The 17,364-nt window shown below is 38.8% G+C and overlaps 1 protein-coding gene across 2 annotated transcripts in view; it reads right to left on the minus strand.

The window, feature by feature from the left end:
• The window catches only part of Pkn (serine/threonine-protein kinase N), a 308,319-nt gene that overhangs the window by 118,570 nt on the left and 172,385 nt on the right, over window positions 1-17,364 (minus strand). For both annotated transcript variants that reach the window (XM_067135805.2, XM_067135804.2), the window contains one exon: window positions 1,716-1,914. In XM_067135805.2, coding sequence (XP_066991906.2) covers window positions 1,716-1,914 — 199 coding nt within the window. The remainder of the gene's footprint in view (window positions 1-1,715; window positions 1,915-17,364) is intronic.

A 17,364-nucleotide genomic window follows, 5' to 3' on the forward strand; every position in this document is an offset into this window, starting at 1 on the left:
ACATTTACTGTCAACATATTCTAGAAAATTACTGACTTCCTGAATTCTGGTTCTAAGGCTGGTACCTTAATTTTGAGTGGAGGCTCCAAAATATTTGTAAAAAAAAAAAAAGTTTCCTAGTGAAAGTTTCACTGAAGAAAGGTACACGAAAACCAAATTCTTTACACCATCTTTCATATCTGGCAAATGAGATGTTAGACTTTTATGTACAACTCTAAATAACTCACTAGACTCATATTTATAGAATATAATAATCATTAAATATAATTATAGTTACTAATAAAAGTTCGAGTTTAATCTGACTAGGTAAAAATGTGCAAAATGAATTTGGACCAGACTGCTGGAACATGTTACAGAAAATTGGACTGCAAAGGGTTGAACACCCACTATTCCATCAGTGTAATAATGAGGTTTTATGTTCGGGCCATTGTTCTCCGCACTCCATATATATGACTCCTCTCTCGACCCTGCAGGAACATATTCTCCTCTTTCGCATTTGCTATTTGAAGTAACAGTTCAGTTTCTCCAATATTTTTTTCTAAATCATTATCACCAAAGCTGAAACCAATATCACTGTCATTGTCTGGTACATCTTCACCAAAGCCCTTCGTAATTTATACGCCAATAACACTTCCTAAACATCGTGAACCACTCGACACGCCTTGAGTTGTTGAAGCCATAGTTACGAGTGATACTGATCCGACCTAAATATTCACGGCATATTATTTGTATTATCTCATGGGCTGTTTATAGGTCTGTATGTTTATTTTTGTAATCTCATGTGCTATTTAAAGGTGCATCTTAATTACAAGATAAGCAGATGCATCAAACAGCATCTGCCTGAGTTTGTGATTTGCAGTGAGAGCTAGCCAGCATATCTCATTGAGTTGCTGACAAACACTATATGTCACTCATTGCATGGAGAGGGACCTAAAGTTGGATTTTCATTTTTGAGATTTTTCTCATTATGGTTCTAAAATTAGCATAAGATACTAAGCATGCTTCTAAGTGCAATACTTCAGAAGATATTAATTACTGACTGTTGCTATTAAGTAAACTGTATTTTAAGAAAAATGAAATTACCATGTTGACTAATTTTCTTATGAAGTGAACAAAGTTTTCATGACAATGAGTGGTGAAGACTCAAACTACTGCGTAACATAATTTGTTAAGAAGATCCATAGGTAGCACAAAAAGTCAAAACACAGGTATGCAATTTTTACACCACAGACATTTTGGTTCAGCTCTGCTGTAAAATTTCCATTGCCAACTTTAGATCCCTTCTGTGCTCAATGGGTCACATATTGATTTCTTTCATAAGGCAAGCAGAAATGTCTGGCCGCACAGATTGTACAGTCCAAACAAAGATTTTTAATTGCTATTGGAATTTTCTAGCAACTAATGAAACATTTTTAACAAAACTTGACAGAAAACTATACCTCAAATATTGACGCAATAAGCCTGTAAATTTCCGAGTATGCAGGAGAAAGATTCACAATCATTGTAGTTTTAGTTTCATAAAAATATCATTAAAAAACCTGAAGATATGAATCGTTTTCCAATTAAATCCGCAAAGTGAAATAACAAGGCCTATAGGGTAATGTACTAGCGCCAGCGGAAGATTTAAATGGCCAATGGCGAATGGGTTAATAGTGCGTAATATTAATATTTAAGGTTTAAAATGACAAAATAGGTAAAATTTACTATATACTTACTTGAAGGTGGACTATCAATCGATGAACCTCGATGAGTATTCTGGATAGAAGGCGATGATCGTTTTAGTAAACGACCCCAAGTAGCAACATTGATGTTCATTTGGTTTGCCCGAGGAAAATTTTTAACTTGCTGTTTGAAAATTTTTCTTTGTCGCTGGAGTTTAGGTTTCCTTGAAATCATTGGATTAAGAAATCTTATCTGAAAAAAACAAACAAACAATGAACTTGCAAAAAAAAAAAAGAATTAAGTTATTTTGAAATAGATTAAAGAAAATAAGTACCCTACCACCCTTGTCTATTTCAGTAAAATTGTATTTTACCTCTTCTTATTTCAGAAGGCAACATTTTTACTACTGAATTCAACAATTTGCTCTCCATGATATATTCAGCTAGTAATAGAAACAAAAGCCTCAGCAACTGCATAGTACTGCTTTTCCTGAAAATGATGGCTATTTTCCAGGTTTTAATTGTGAAAAGTGGTGCAATTTCCAGCTTCTGCATTCACCAACACAAGTTCATCTCCAGGATGACATGATAGGAGCAGATGCCTTCTCTAAGTTTTTTTTTTTTTTGCTAGGGGCTTTACGTCGCACCGACACAGATAGGTCTTATGGCGACGACGGGATAGGAAAGGCCTAGGAGTTGGAAGGAAGCGGCCGTGGCCTTAATTAAGGTACAGCCCCAGCATTTGCTCTCTAAGTTTTAACCAATGAGTATTCAAATTCACCACATCAAAATGAGCCATTTCTATATAGCTTATAGAAAGCTCAGAACAAGGATAAGAACATAAACAAGAATGAACTCAATGACCAGCCAGTTGAGGATCCACATATTATTTGTTAGCAAAGGATATTAGGAAGAAGATTACAAACTCTTCTACAGTGGTCACAAGACAATATTTGGCAAATGTGTGAGTGTGTTTGAAAAAACAAATCAAAACAACAATGATATGTTCCTCTGTTTCTCTAGCATTCCTCTTAACCTACTCTTTGCATATCAAGACTCCTCTGGTAAAACTGGAAAGCAGAAATGAATTATTCCTTAACCCGCTCCCTAATATATCGTACTAAGTTGGAATGAAGTTTATTGCTTGTAATACTAAGTCGTAGCAAAAAAAAAGAATCACAATCTGTCATATATCGAACTAGATCGTACCTGTGTTTTAGGAGCGTATACCTCTGCCATCTCTTGGCGAATTTTAAAGTTCTAGTGGCACTCTTAGCATGGAGTGTTTAGAAAAGATTGTTTTGTATCATAATGTTTAGTAATCTTTGGATAGTAGTTCAAATGCCTTTGGAAATATGTGACGCACGTATCGCGGCCAAGGTCGCACTCAATGTAAACAGAAATGGTGGTACGGTGAGTTGTGTTACCGATGAGGAAATACCGTACTTGCAGGACGAATTGTTGATTTAGGAGGTTATATCAATGAAAGTGATAGCTACACCAGTGGTGGTAGTGATTTTGAAACAGAAATCTACGGATTTGAAGATGAGTGTTGAGTGCAGAAAGATGATGGACTTCCGCCGGCGAAGATATCTCGACGAATTAGGCCTACGCCTGTACAATGGTCTAATAATTTGGATTATATCAAACCCGATCCCTTCACTGAATATCAAGGTGTTTTCCACAACTTACTGGTAGGATCAAGAGTATTCAACTAGTTTTCATTGTATTTTGGAGAGGACTTTTTAAAACTTTTGGCAGATAATACAAAGCAGTACGTGACAAAATAAAGAGGATCAAAAATGGGAACCTACAAGTACGTAATTTGTATTATAGTAAAAAATAAACTTTTCAAAAGTAAATATGTCCTTAGAAATAAAAACAAAACTGTTATATTTGACCTATAAGTTACGTCTCCTGCTATTCAAATTTTCCAAATTATTTTAATCTGTCAGAATTAATCTGCCCAATTTTTATTAGTGAAATTTTATTTTTCCTTTGCCACAAAGTTAGATTCGTTCCTCGTAACAATTACAGGTACATAAGAGTAGTAGTTTTATATTTGTAACTGAATATTGGTTCTACAGCTCGGAAATGTAAAAAAAGGTCTGGAAAGTTTCATTTGAGTAGCCTCAAAGATCCTAGGGAGAGGGTTAAATAATGTTGTTTGCTTTATGTCCCACTAACTACGTTTATGGTTTTCGGAGACACCGAGGTGCCGGAATTTAGTCCCGCAGGAGTTCTCTTACGTGCCATTAAATGTACCGACACAAGGCTGACGTATTTGAGCACCTTCAAATACCACCAGACTGAGCCAGAATCGAACTTGCCAAGTTGGGTCAGAAGGCCAGCGCCTCAGCCGACTGAGCCACTCAGCCCAGCGGAGAGGCGTAAAAGGCCATGTAAAGCAGCAATTGCACTGTCAGATGAAATGTCTTCATTTTAGCAGTTAGTCTATTCCCTTTCCATAACCCACAGGATTCCTGTCTTGTGCCTGCCATTGTATTTTTTCTGTCTTCTATCACCTGTAAAATGAATGGTAACATATTCTCCAAAATACAAACTAAGATATGCGCACAATGCTGGTGAATCAAATTTCTACTAACATCTGTAGTTGGAAAAAACTGTTGCAACGAAGGATGATGACCCAAGAAGGAAAAACACAAGAGAATATCTTACTCTGCATTTATGCTGCAATGTGGTATGAAATGATAAAAATGAAGCCTTTTGTTACAGTTTTTTTTTTAATTATTCTGGGAGCTGGTTAATATCACACTTTTTGATGACAATGGGTTAGACTGAAAAAAGCAGCTATGGCCTTAATTTAAAATGTGTGAAAATGGGAAACCTCAGAAAATTACCTTCAGGGCTACCAACTGTGGGGTTTGAACCCACCATCTCCCAAATGGGAGCTTACAGCTACACGGCCCACATCGCCAGTTCACTTTGTAATGACAAATCTAAAGAACACCCAGTCAATGATCATACGGTGTGTGCCCAGAAGCAAATAAGATAATTCCTTTTTCATTGGCTAGAGTGTAATTTTGAAGTATGAAGTTGGCAGTACAGAGCCGACATACATACATTCATATATCCATATGCAGGATACTTTGTAGTTCCCCACACTCATAGACTTTGTCCTTCGTTCCGAAAATACCCCTCGTCTTGAAACTGTCTCTGGATCTTCTAATGCCATGCCTTTAAACAGTTGAACTATCTCCACGTTATCCAGTTCAGCTGCTTTCCAGGAGGTAGAGATTCAGAAAGCAACATCCACTCATAGAGGTATGCATGTTCCTGCTCGCCACAAATTCTGACAGTTGAAGCTGGTCAATTATTCTTCCTCGCCTTCAGTCTCTTAGGTGGAGGCCGATGTCCAAACAATGGGCTGATCTCAGTGTTGTCAACCTTCGTTTTCTCGTATTTTGCTGCAACCTCTCGCATTATATCAGGTGGAGCAATACCAGTCAGGTAGTGAAGTTCTCAATGGGCGTTGCTTTTAGGTGCCCTATAACCACTCTGCAGGTTTCATTGAGAGCTTTGTGTGGGCTGAGCTGAACCACATAGGGCTTACACATATCACCGTGGAGAAACTAAGAACAAGAGCTGACGTCCTCAGCGTAACTGGATGTGCATCCCATTTACTAGAGCTCAGCTTCCGAAACATGTTGCAGTCCGAGACTTGTCCTGTGTAGATGCAGTACGTTTTGTATATTAGAGCCTGGTCCAGGGTATCTTTCAAATACTTTGGAGAAAAACAGTGCTCCAGCCATTTATTGATTATTTAGCTTATGACACCACATATATATATAGATGAGCATTTACAAATATGTCACAAATTGACAGTCAGCAAAGCACTGGCGAGTCATAATATCACATCTAAGTCATCAAGTCACTGTATAGACTGTTCAGAAGCTATCATTAAGTCCTCTGCAGATTTAGCCCCCACCCAAACCTACTGTTGCCTATTACTGTACATACGCAAATAATCCCTGCATAGTTTGCCGGAAAAAAATTGGGGTGCTGGTACAGTGCTCCTGGCATACAGGAATCTGGAAGTTAGTATTTTTCTGCCCACTCTGTTGGCAAATGCTGCATACATCTCAGATAATTTGTGAGGCACCGGTTTAAGTAGTAGCATTTGTTCAGGATGGTGGGAGAAGAAAGTGTAACGAGAATGAAAGTTGTGGTATGATGTATGACTGTCTTGAAGAGACGAACAGTAACCAGTGGGCATTTCACAGATAACAACTAAAGTTTCCAGAAATGGGAAATAGGATGTGCAAATGTGTGTCCAAAAAGATAGTGTGGATGTGTAGACATGAGTGAAATATGTTGGTTGATAGATAAATTACTGGGTGTATTTTGTGCGTGTTTTTGAATGAAATAAGTTCAGTTTTCACATGAAAACTAACATTGTACACTTCCCAGCCAGTTATGAAGAACAAACAGTGAATTTTCACAGGTTGTTTATGGGTCTACAAGAAAAAATTGTATTTACTCTCTCAAATTAGTAAGGCAGACCAAATGCCAGTATATTTTGAAATGTCCCTGGACTACATACTAAGATTATGATGCAACAGGTTACTTCAAATTTTTATAACATTTATTATAATGCAGTATTTAAAGTTTTCAATATACATATTTAACAGTGTTACACAAACATACAAAAATGTTTTTAAAAATTTCCCCTCCTAAAATTAGAGTAAGGGATTATTTGATTGCAGGGATTACAGGGATACAATTTTTTGCAGGTGAAAGGCACACACCTGGGTCTTGCTGGGGTTTTGTAGTAACTGGTTCTTCCTGAAATATTACTACAGCTTATCAAGTCCATTTGTCAGCAAAGCTTCAATGGTCTCAAAATTTTCAATTAACAGCTAGAGTCAGTTCATCTGTATAAATGAAGCTCCTGGTGAGGGAAGGTTAGGCGTATGTGTAGATGTTAAAAGACGACGGGTGAAAGGACAATACCCTGAGTTAGTCTGTTCCTTTGCACTTTCCTTGTGACAGAGATCTTTTAACAATAATAATGTTACTGTTTTTACGTCCCACTAACTACTTTCAACGGTTTTCGGAGATGCCGAGGTGCCGGAATTTGTCCTGCAGGAATTATTTTACATGCCAGTAAATCTACTGACACGAGGCTTCAAATATCACAGGACTGAATCAGGATCGAACCTATCAGGTTAGGGTCAGAAGGCCAGCGTCTCAACCGTCTGAGCCACTCAGCCCAGCGATCTTTTAACAATGTTCTGTGGTTAACTGTTTCATATGCTGCTGTGAGATCAACAAAAGCTACATCAGCAATTTTATGTTTCTTGAACCTATCCTTTATGTACTGAGTGAGAAGTAGTATTTTGGCTGTGCAGTTCTTACCATACGTAAAGCCTGCTTGTCAGGTATAAGGTGTTCTACTTTAGGTGTCAAGCACTTCAGGAGGATCCTGTCGTGTATCTTATATAGGTGACACAGCAGTGATATTGACCTATAGCTTTTGGGACCTGATGGGTCCATGTCTGGGCCTGGATATCTGTTTACTCTACAGGCAGTTGTTCTCCCTAATGCCGAAGTGTTTAATTTGTTCCACTATCATATAATCGAGCCTTGCTGCCTTGCTGTTCTTGGTCTTAATAATGGTTTCTTCTACTTCTTCCATGGTGATGTGTTTTGTGAGGTTGCTGATTGCTCTATCTTCGCTTCACTGCTATCTAGCGGCAAGCAGAATTCTACTGGATGGGTCTTGGGACTGAGTTAATTTTATCAGGTAGAGGCACCTCCAGAGGTCTTTAACATGCTAATGTTTATGAGATGGAGTGCAGAGATTTTTGCTCACCTTTCAAAAATTGTGTACCCTGACCAAGATCAAACCTGCAAACTTTAATTCATGAGTTGGTCACAATCTTTGATTCATTAATATATAACAGAATACAGTAAACCCTCGTTAAGATGTTTCTGCAGGGGATAAGGAAAAAGAACGTGATAAGCAAGACGACGAACTGCAAGAAAACCTACTACAGAATACAGTCAAAACTGGTTAGGACGTTTCTGTGGGGACCGAGGAAATAAAACGCCATAAAAAGGAAACGTGCTAAAAAAAATTACGCTATTAAACTTAAAAGTAAGGTTTGAACATAAAAATAATTATGATAAAGACAAAGAAACAAGTGTTTACAATTATAATTAATGAAATGAATAAAGAAATAATACATTTAAAGAACACCAACATAGTAAAACATCAAGGAAAAAAGTTCTTAGAAATGCGAACTATACGATCGTATTTGCGTCCAAAATTTAAAATGTACAAAAATTGTCAAGAATTTGATTCACATGTTTAAAAATACACAGAATAACTTACATGTCATCACTTGTGGGTAAAAAACAGATATCATCACTTGCGTGTAAGAAACATATCTAATGTAGACTGCTTCTTCTTTCATTCCAAATTACATACAAAGTATCGAGTTTGGTAACGCAATCCATTACACTGTCATCCATGGCAAAACTTGATACACCGGGCGAGTTGGCCATGCGGTTAGGGGCGCACGGCTGTGAGCTTGCATCTGGGAGATAGTGGGTTTGAATCCCACTGTCGGCAGCTCTGAAGATGGTTTTCCGTGGTTTCCCATTTTCACACCAGGCAAATGCTGGGGCTGTACCTTAATTCAGGCCACGGCCGCTTCCTTCCAACTCCTAGGCCTTTCCTATCCCATCGTCGCCATAAGACCTATCTCTGTCGGTGCGACGTAAAGCCATTAGCAAAAAAAACTTGATACATAATGCCGCACTATGTTCATAGCTTTTACCCTGCTGAATGCGTAGGTACAGCTGCGCAGATCTCCTCGGTTTCATTTTCATCCTCGGGTTCTTGCTCGTTACTGTCTTTGTCAATCATCAGCTATTCATGAATTTCGTCTACCGTCTGCACTTCACAGGTGCTAACGTTGTCATCACATTCAACATACGCAGCAAAATTCATGTCTTCTTTATCTATCCCAAGCTAGTCACATTCTTCAACTTGATCATCAGTGCTTTCCATTATTTCCATTAAAACGTCTTCAGTTGCCGAATGAACGAAGCCCACTTTGCGGAAACAATTGCAAACTGTGACCTCGTTTACTGATGTCCAGACATGCATAGCATCCAGAATTGTGATTTTACGTGAAGCTGTTTCCAGGAATGCCAATCTCTTCTGCACGAGAATCTTTCTATATTTCTGTTTCACAAACCGGATGATGCCCTGGTCCAGTGTTTAGAGATGGCTTGTACAGTTCGCAGGAAGAAACACTACACGTACATATCTCAACCTCTGCCGCACTCCCATTGTGGCATCAAGCAAGAAGTTCTCAAAAATCGATGATGTCATCCAAGCATTGGTATTCGCTGTGTACTGGCATGGAAAGGTACGCACATTCTTAAACTGCATGGATTGTTCCACTTCCCTATTACAAGCGGCGTCAATTTCTCCGTACCACTCTCACTGCAGCATAATAGCACTGCCAGTCTCCCTTTACCGAGTTTACCTCCATAGTATTTCTCACCCTTGAACGCATACATTTTATCAGGAAGAAGCTGGAAAAATAGCCCAGCTTCATCTGCATTGAAAACATCATCAGGGCTATAGTCCTTTGAGATTTCCGGCAGTGTCATATCTCTCCAAGTCTGAACAGTATCGATATTGACACTGGCAGCCTCGCCACGGACGGATTTATATGAAAGTTTATTCCTTGTTTTAAAACCTTCAAGCCATCCAATAGACGCCTTGAAATTACGGAATCCCATTTTGGCAGCTAAATGTGATGCTTTGGCCTGAATCAATGTTCCATCAATAGGAATATTCGAAGCCCGAGCTTGTTTGAACCAGTTCACCAGAACGTCTTCTAAAGCTGGAAACTGGCTTTTACGGACACACTTCATTTGGCTGCTTCTTCCTGCCAGACAAGCATCCTCAATCTTCTTGCGGTTGCTTACCATCGTATTTAAAGTTGTCGTAGGAATGTCCAACATCCGGGCAATTTGCACACGTTTCACGTGTGGATTAGCATCCACTTTCTCGATAAACTTTAATTTTTCCTCGTCGGTAAACTGTCTAGCTTTCTTCTTCTCCATAAGTTAATATCTTGCAAACCACTAGTCCTATATTTAGGTACAATAGGCCTAATTCAACCTAAAGATAAGCGCTACACATCAGCTGTATACGTACGTACAGTAGGCCTAATGTAATATATTACACTATTCACTTACAAATGAAAATTAAGCACCAAGATTAAGAAACAACACTCAGACGAGGTACTGTTGCGCTATCCAAACAACCAAAGCAAAGACTGGCTTGGGACTGACGCTACCTGTAACCAAGGCAACTAGCTGTAGGCCAACAAGCTAGTGCGCTATGTTGTGCGGGTAGTCTGCCGCCGTAAAATTAAGTTCTCTGCCAAATCCTTATGCATGCCAGCTGTGGCCTGGAACGCTAATTTAAATTCCTTATGGTGGGAGTTATGAAGGTACTAAAGTGCAACATAAATGTGCTATCCAGGTTTCTTTAGCATATATTTAATAGGACATGAACTGGGACTTAGGAATAATGACACGATAACCAGGGAAATGTGCTAAAGAGGGACATCCTAACCAGTTTCAACCATATAAGAATAAAAACTGTCGAACAGGTATATGGAAATAGTAGATAAATTTTATTCTGATATGACGGCATTTTAAGTCATGTACTGTATCTGCAGATAGGGCTTCAGTGAAAACTAAATCTACCATTTCTAAAGATGAGAGGAAAGTATTGAAATGGAAATGGCGTACGGCTTTTAATGCCGGGAGTGAAGTTTGGCTCGCCAGATGCAGGTCTTCTAATTTGACGTTTGTAGGCGACCTGCATGTCTTGACGAGGATGAAATTATGATGAAGACGACGCATACAGCCAGCTAGCATGCCAGTGAAATTAATTATGGTTAAAATTCCCGACCCTGCCGAGAATCGAACCAGGGACCCCTGTGACCAAAGGCCAGCATACTAACCATTTAGCCATGGAGCCGGACAGAGGAAAGTATTAAAAAATGAGAAAAACACGAGAGAACAAATATGAAAACCTTTACCACTGGGGGTGATAAAGTACAGTGCACTGAAAGGTGTGAAAAACACCAGACAACAAACATGAAAACATTGCATGGCGACCATGAAAATATAAAGTACCATTGTAGATCACAATTCTTTCTAAAACAAATGTTAGTAGAAGCTTTTTATTTCAGACCAGTGGGTTATTTAACATTATTTTCTGGTCACACTCATAAACAACGAATTGGAGGTTACACTTGACCATGTGCGACTACGAGGAATGACTTCGGCTGCTATTTTGAATCCGACAAAATTTCGACCAAACTCAAGTCACAATTAAGTATTTATTTATTTTCCACCTAGTCGATACAATGATTGCTTAAGGCAATTTTTAATGGTCAAAAGTGGTACATGTTTCGTATATTATCAACATCTTCAGCCACATAACACTGTTTAGATGAAAAATATATAAAAATTGACAAAAGTAATGCTTTAGAGGAAGCTTTAGAGGAAGCATTACTTTGTCAATTTTTATATATTTTTCATCTAAACAGTGTTATGTGGCTGAAGATGTTGATAATATACGAAACATGTACCACTTTTGACCATTAAAAATTGCCTTAAGCAATCATTGTATCGACTAGGTGGATAATAAATAAATACTTAATTGTGAATCTATTGAAGTGCGATACGGACCATGAAGCTGATTTTATGCAAACTCAAGTCATCGAGTCAATTTGAATGTGCAAGTTTCAACATTTGCACCACCTCTGCGCGCTTAAAGATGTGGATGCCAGTTCACTTTCTGATAGATTTTAATTTTGTCTTCATCAGTAAGGAATTTTACAACATTTTTCTGTATCCGTAACTAGGTTATCATAAGACAAATACGCACCAAGCTACTCAACTTAACACGATTATGTTCCTAATCCAGATATAGGCTATCAAGCAACAAATATTCACCATCCTTCACTGTACCACTCAGCAAAAAATATATTTCTAACTTCTGAAAGGAATGTGAAATGCAAGCACAAACAGGCTCACTATGTTATCAAGCAATCTTGCTGCTAACCAGTAAGCAAAACTAAACAATACTGAGGCTAATGGCTTGCTCCCTGAAGGTGCAACTTACCCTGCAGTATTCTCCCCAGAAATTTTCGTCAGCCGGGTGGCAGTAATGAGGAAACTGGCGAGGAATACTACGTACAAAATTAATATGACAACCTTTCATTGTATTCCCTTCAGGGCATTAACAGTAATATCAGACAGGTAAACATTAATTGCAAAATGATGCTATTTCAGTGTTATTTTCATGAAGAAGACAAATATATTTTGTACTTCTAGTGTTCTACTGCTAGTTCATAATCATGTAACACTGGGGCTTACCATTTGGTTGCTGTGGAGTGCCGTACGGGTTTGTGATGTCATGCGGAATCGAACTCGCATGTGATTTCACGCTAAATCATACATCACTCGCGCACATTACATGATAGTCAAGCTAAACATTTAAACTCGGATGTGATGCAGTTATGCTGACAATAATGAAGATTTATTATTTACATAAACAATTTTACAGTATTTACATTTTAATTTGGAGCACCTTATGACTTAAATATGTATTAATATTACAGTAGAACCTCGATAATTCGAAATTGGTTAATTCAAAATGCTGCCTGATTCGAAGAATCTCTCATTCCTGGAAACATGACGTATGGTTTTGCATGTTGTTTAAATTGTTTAATTCGAAATATGGATAATTCGTAATTCGAAGAACAACGTCTGTCCCATTATCGAAATTCTGACTTTTAATTCAAAATTCTTTTAGTTTGTTAATTATAATATTTTACGGCTTAATTTAAATTAAAAATTCCCCGCGTCACGATAGAATGAGACTTCTGGAACGTGCACGGGTATCTTTTCGAACTTTGACTTTGTTGTGCCTACAGCGTGCTTCAGAGTTACAAAGTTCTAGTGAAATCATAGTTCTTTTGTATTCTTGTAGTTACTCATTTTACTGTAAGTTTTAGTGTGCAGTTATAAACTTTGAAGTTATTACCGTATTTCATGGCATAATCGTCGCCACCACGTAATCGTCGCATCCTTTATTTTCAATACAAAAATTGGACTTTAAACCTTTAATTACATAATCGTCGCACGTCCAAATTTTGTTCACTAATCTGGTTAAAAGGTAAATGGAACTGCAACGTAAGTTGCACATGAATGCGCAATTTAAATACGTGTATGGTTTATGGGCAATTTGGCAACACAGTCACGTTTGCGACATGTTGCACAACGTATAAATAAATAATACCGGTATATGTACGACGCATGGCTTACCGGTAGACTATCGGCAGTTTGACAACGTGGTCGCGAGACAGTGTACTATTTATTCACCACCTACATATTATGAGTTCCCATTTGAAATACGTAAGGCTGTAAGTTATCGCTTATCGGCAACGTCGCCAGGAAATACCGGCTAGGTAGGTTGAATGGACCTCGAACCAGCCCTCAGATACAGGTAAAATTCCCTGACCCGGCCGTGAATTGAACCCGAGGCCTCCGTGTAAGAGGCAAGCACGCTACCCCTACACCATGGGGCCGGCTCCTGTGTTATTGCGCACGAAGTGAAATCCAAGACGATAACGCAGATTTCCACGGAATTATTCAGCCGAATTATTTACGATGTCTCAGTTGTCATCACTAGACTATTATCTTACTACTACGTCATAAGTGTCCGGGCATGGGATGAAAACTTTTATCCAAGCAGTCAAGATTATTATCCAATGCTATTAAAGTTTTATTTTATAAACTCGTCAGTAATGTAATGTAAAATCATCAATAACTGGGAAGAAATATTAACCTAATTACCGTATGTTTAAAAGAAATTGAAAAAAATGAATGTTTGTTACTGACGTCTCGGAATACAGTCAACTATACAGTAGATCTACACCGCGCTAGCTAGAGCTCCGGTTTGCGAGCTTTGCGCAAGCGCAGTAGTGTGTCGCAACCAACGAGCTAAACTGATAAATTGTTGCATGCTTCCTTGCTGCCTAACAGTATTGGCTGCTCTGGAATGGACAGATCACAGATGCATTTATTTGTTTCAGATTTACGTGATTACTGTAGACATGTGTGCGTGAGAATTTAAGTTTTTAATTTGTGTTTTGGGTGTTTGCAGAAATAATTTGTTTTAATAGTGAACAATTATGGAAAGTCATGTATATCGCAAAACATTAACGTGTGAAGCATTTATAAGCGATTATGGGTAAATATAGAAACTATTCTGCGGGCTTCAAGCTAAGCGTAATTGCCTTCGCTGAACAGCACGGGAACAGAGCTGCAGAAAGAAAATTTTCTGTGAGTGAAAAGTTGGTGCGTGACTGGCGGAAAGTAAAAAAACAAGCTAAAAAGCACAAACCCTTCTAGACGCGCGTTTAGAGGTCCTAAAACAGGGAAGTTTCCTATAATTGACGAAGAAGTGTTTAGGTACGTCAGTGAAATACGTAACAATGGCTGCAGTGTATCATATGAAATGTTACAAATTAAGGGACAGGAGGTAGCGCGCAAACACAACATACCGGTAACTCAATTTAAAGCGACTCGTCGGTGGATTAAGGGGTTCATGCGACGACACAATCTGTCAGTGCGAAGGAGAACAACACTAAGCCAAAAGTTGCCTGCTGATTACACGGACAAGATTGTAAATTTTCACCGATTTGTCATACGTTTGCGCAAGGAAACTTCGTACTTGCTTTCTCAAATCGGTAATGCCGATCGGACTCCAATCTTTTTTGATATGCCTCGCAACAGCACTATTGCGCTAAAAGGATCACGGAGTGTATTAATGAAAACCAGCGGTAGTGAGAAGTTGCGATGCACGGCAATGCTAGCCATTACAGCTGACGGGAGAAAGTTGCCGCCTTACATCATTTTCAAGAGGAAAACGATGCCTAAGAATATACAGTTTCCCCGTGGAATTCATGTACGAGTGCAACCAAAGGGTTGGATGGACGTAGAACTCATGCTGGACTGGGTTAAAACTGTGTGGAATAGAAGACCTGGTGCACTACTAAAACAACCAGCTCTGCTTGTTTTAGATAGTTTCCGAGGTCACCTCGTGAACGAAGTGAAGCAAATTCTCACTACAAATAAGACACGACAGATAGTCATTCCTGGTGGCCTAACATCTGCTTTGCAGCCACTAGACGTATGTGTTAATAAACCCTTTAAAGACCACTTACGTCGATTTTACAACGAGTGGATGATGAGCGGCGATCAGCAATTGACGCCCTCCGGAAATATCAGGCGTCCACCCTTGGACTTGTTATGCTCGTTGGTGAAGAAGAGTTGGGATCTTATACCACCTGAACGAGTCTCCAAGAGCTTCAAAAGGACTGGGATTTCGAATGCACTAGACGGTTCCGAAGATGACGCAGTGTGGCAGGGAGACGAAGAATCTGATACTGGTATTAACAGAGGCGAGGACGGCGCATCAGATAGCGAAACCTGCGATAGCGACACCGAAGATTTGGTATAAATTGCGTACCGGTAAGTCCGCATTTCACAACAAAGCGATAATTTTTTGCAAGTGTAATATTTTAACTTTAATACTCAAATTAATGACAAATTAACTTAATACGTTCATTTTTATTTTCAGGTTGGAAAAACGTTCGCCGAATTGTTGCGAAAAATTATGAATTTTGTTTTAGACTATTTTAATTATTTTGATGTATAAACGCGAGTATTACGTGCATCTTAAATTTGTATCAAATACAATTTAGTTATAAATACATTTTTTGAGTAATACAAATACTGGTATTAAATATTCATCGTATAATGGTCGCACCCTACAATTTTTTCGAAAATTTTGGTATAAAAAGTGCGACGATTATGCCGTGAAATACGGTATATTTTATTTATACTGTGTTTTAGTTTATTGTTACGGTATTTTAGTTTAGGGTACATGTGTTTCTATTTTGCATTGCAAGATGGCCAAACGTCAGTATTCTTCAAAGACACTTAGCAAAAATATGAAAAGTATAAGGGAGGTTGACAAACGACAAAAAACAAAAACTGAAATGGCTAAAGACTTTGGAATTCCTGTGTCCATGCTTTCAATGTTTTTAAAAATCGTAACAGCATAGAAGCTCAAGAAATCTAGGGTGTAAATACAGCAAAGCGAATGCTCATTTGAGGAGCTAAACACACCGATTTGGAAGTGGAATTGATCAAGTGGTTTCGGCATGTTCGAGCGAACAATAATCACTGTTGATGGTGAGATGATTAAGGGGAAGGCGAATGAACTGGTGCTAAAGATGGGGCGGGAGCATTTTAAGGAAAGGCTCACTATCACGTGGCAGGCAGTGTGTGGAGAAGCAGAATCAGTGAACACTAGCGATGCAGACAGCAGGTGGGAAAGCGTGACTCACATAATCAATTTGTATGCACCGAACAATATCTTCAATGCCGATGAGACTGCATGGTTTTTTCTAATGCCGAGCCCAAAGGAGAGAAGTAGCATGGCGGGAAATCTTACAAGGATACGGTCACAGTCCTTCTGTGTTGCAATGCGGACGGAAGCGAGAGACTTCCTCCCCTCGTCATAGGCAAGTTCGAGAACCCACGATGTTTTAAGGGCATCAGGCATTTTCCGCGTAAATACAAAGTATTTAAACATTCCTGGATGACAGGCAAAATTTTAGAGTGGCTGGTATGCCTCGAGTGAAAAATGGCATGCCAGAACAGAAAAATACTTCTGTTGTTGGATCAGTGTGCTGCGCACAAACATAATTTAATTTTAAAACAAGTGAGTCTTATTTTTCTGCCGGCCAACACTATGAGCTACTTGCAGCCCCTAGATCAAGGTATAATTTAATCTCTGAAATGTGCCTATAGGAAGCGACTGGTGCGTTACTTTCTCCATGAAGACGCTATAAATATTCTGGCAGGAGAAATACGCAGGTGCAGCGTGATGGATGCAATGCGGAGTGTGACAGTTGCCTGGGGCGCTATTCCTTCACCAACAATCAAGAAATGCTTCGTCAAGTGTTGTTTTGGTTTGTTAAATGAAGTAGAAGAAAGAGAAGATGACAATGAAGATGAATGGGAGGAATTATGGCAAAAGTCTGATGTCAGTATAACTTTCGCTGAATACATTGCCACAGACAATGCGGAAACTACTTCAGAAGAGCGGGATCCCGCCATGATGATAAGCTGTGATCACGTGATGCCAGAGGGAGCTGCAGCTACAGCCGATGTTGAACACAACGAAGACATGGCGCAGGCGGCAACTATTCCATCGAAAAATTATGTACTTGCCGCTCTAGCCATGTTGGATTCTGTGATAAATGCAAGTGATGCTGACGATGCTACAATTAAGGCTATGGCACATATGGAGCAGTTCATAGCTAGTGTTTATAACAGAAAAAATAAAGATGAAGCAACCTCTCATACATTATTTCTTTAAAGGCATTACTAATGTGTGACCAAAAAAAACCCTACTGGACCATTCAACATTTGCTAACTGTTCAGGTACTGTAAAAAGTTATTTATTATTCTTGATAGTTGGTGTTAAATATATGTCTGAGTTTTTAAAGTTTGTTTAGTTGGTGTCGTGTGTTCCCAAACGGACAGTCTTGTTGGCTCC

Source organism: Anabrus simplex, chromosome 1, assembly GCF_040414725.1.
Source record: "Anabrus simplex isolate iqAnaSimp1 chromosome 1, ASM4041472v1, whole genome shotgun sequence".
Classification (NCBI taxonomy): domain Eukaryota; kingdom Metazoa; phylum Arthropoda; class Insecta; order Orthoptera; family Tettigoniidae; genus Anabrus; species Anabrus simplex.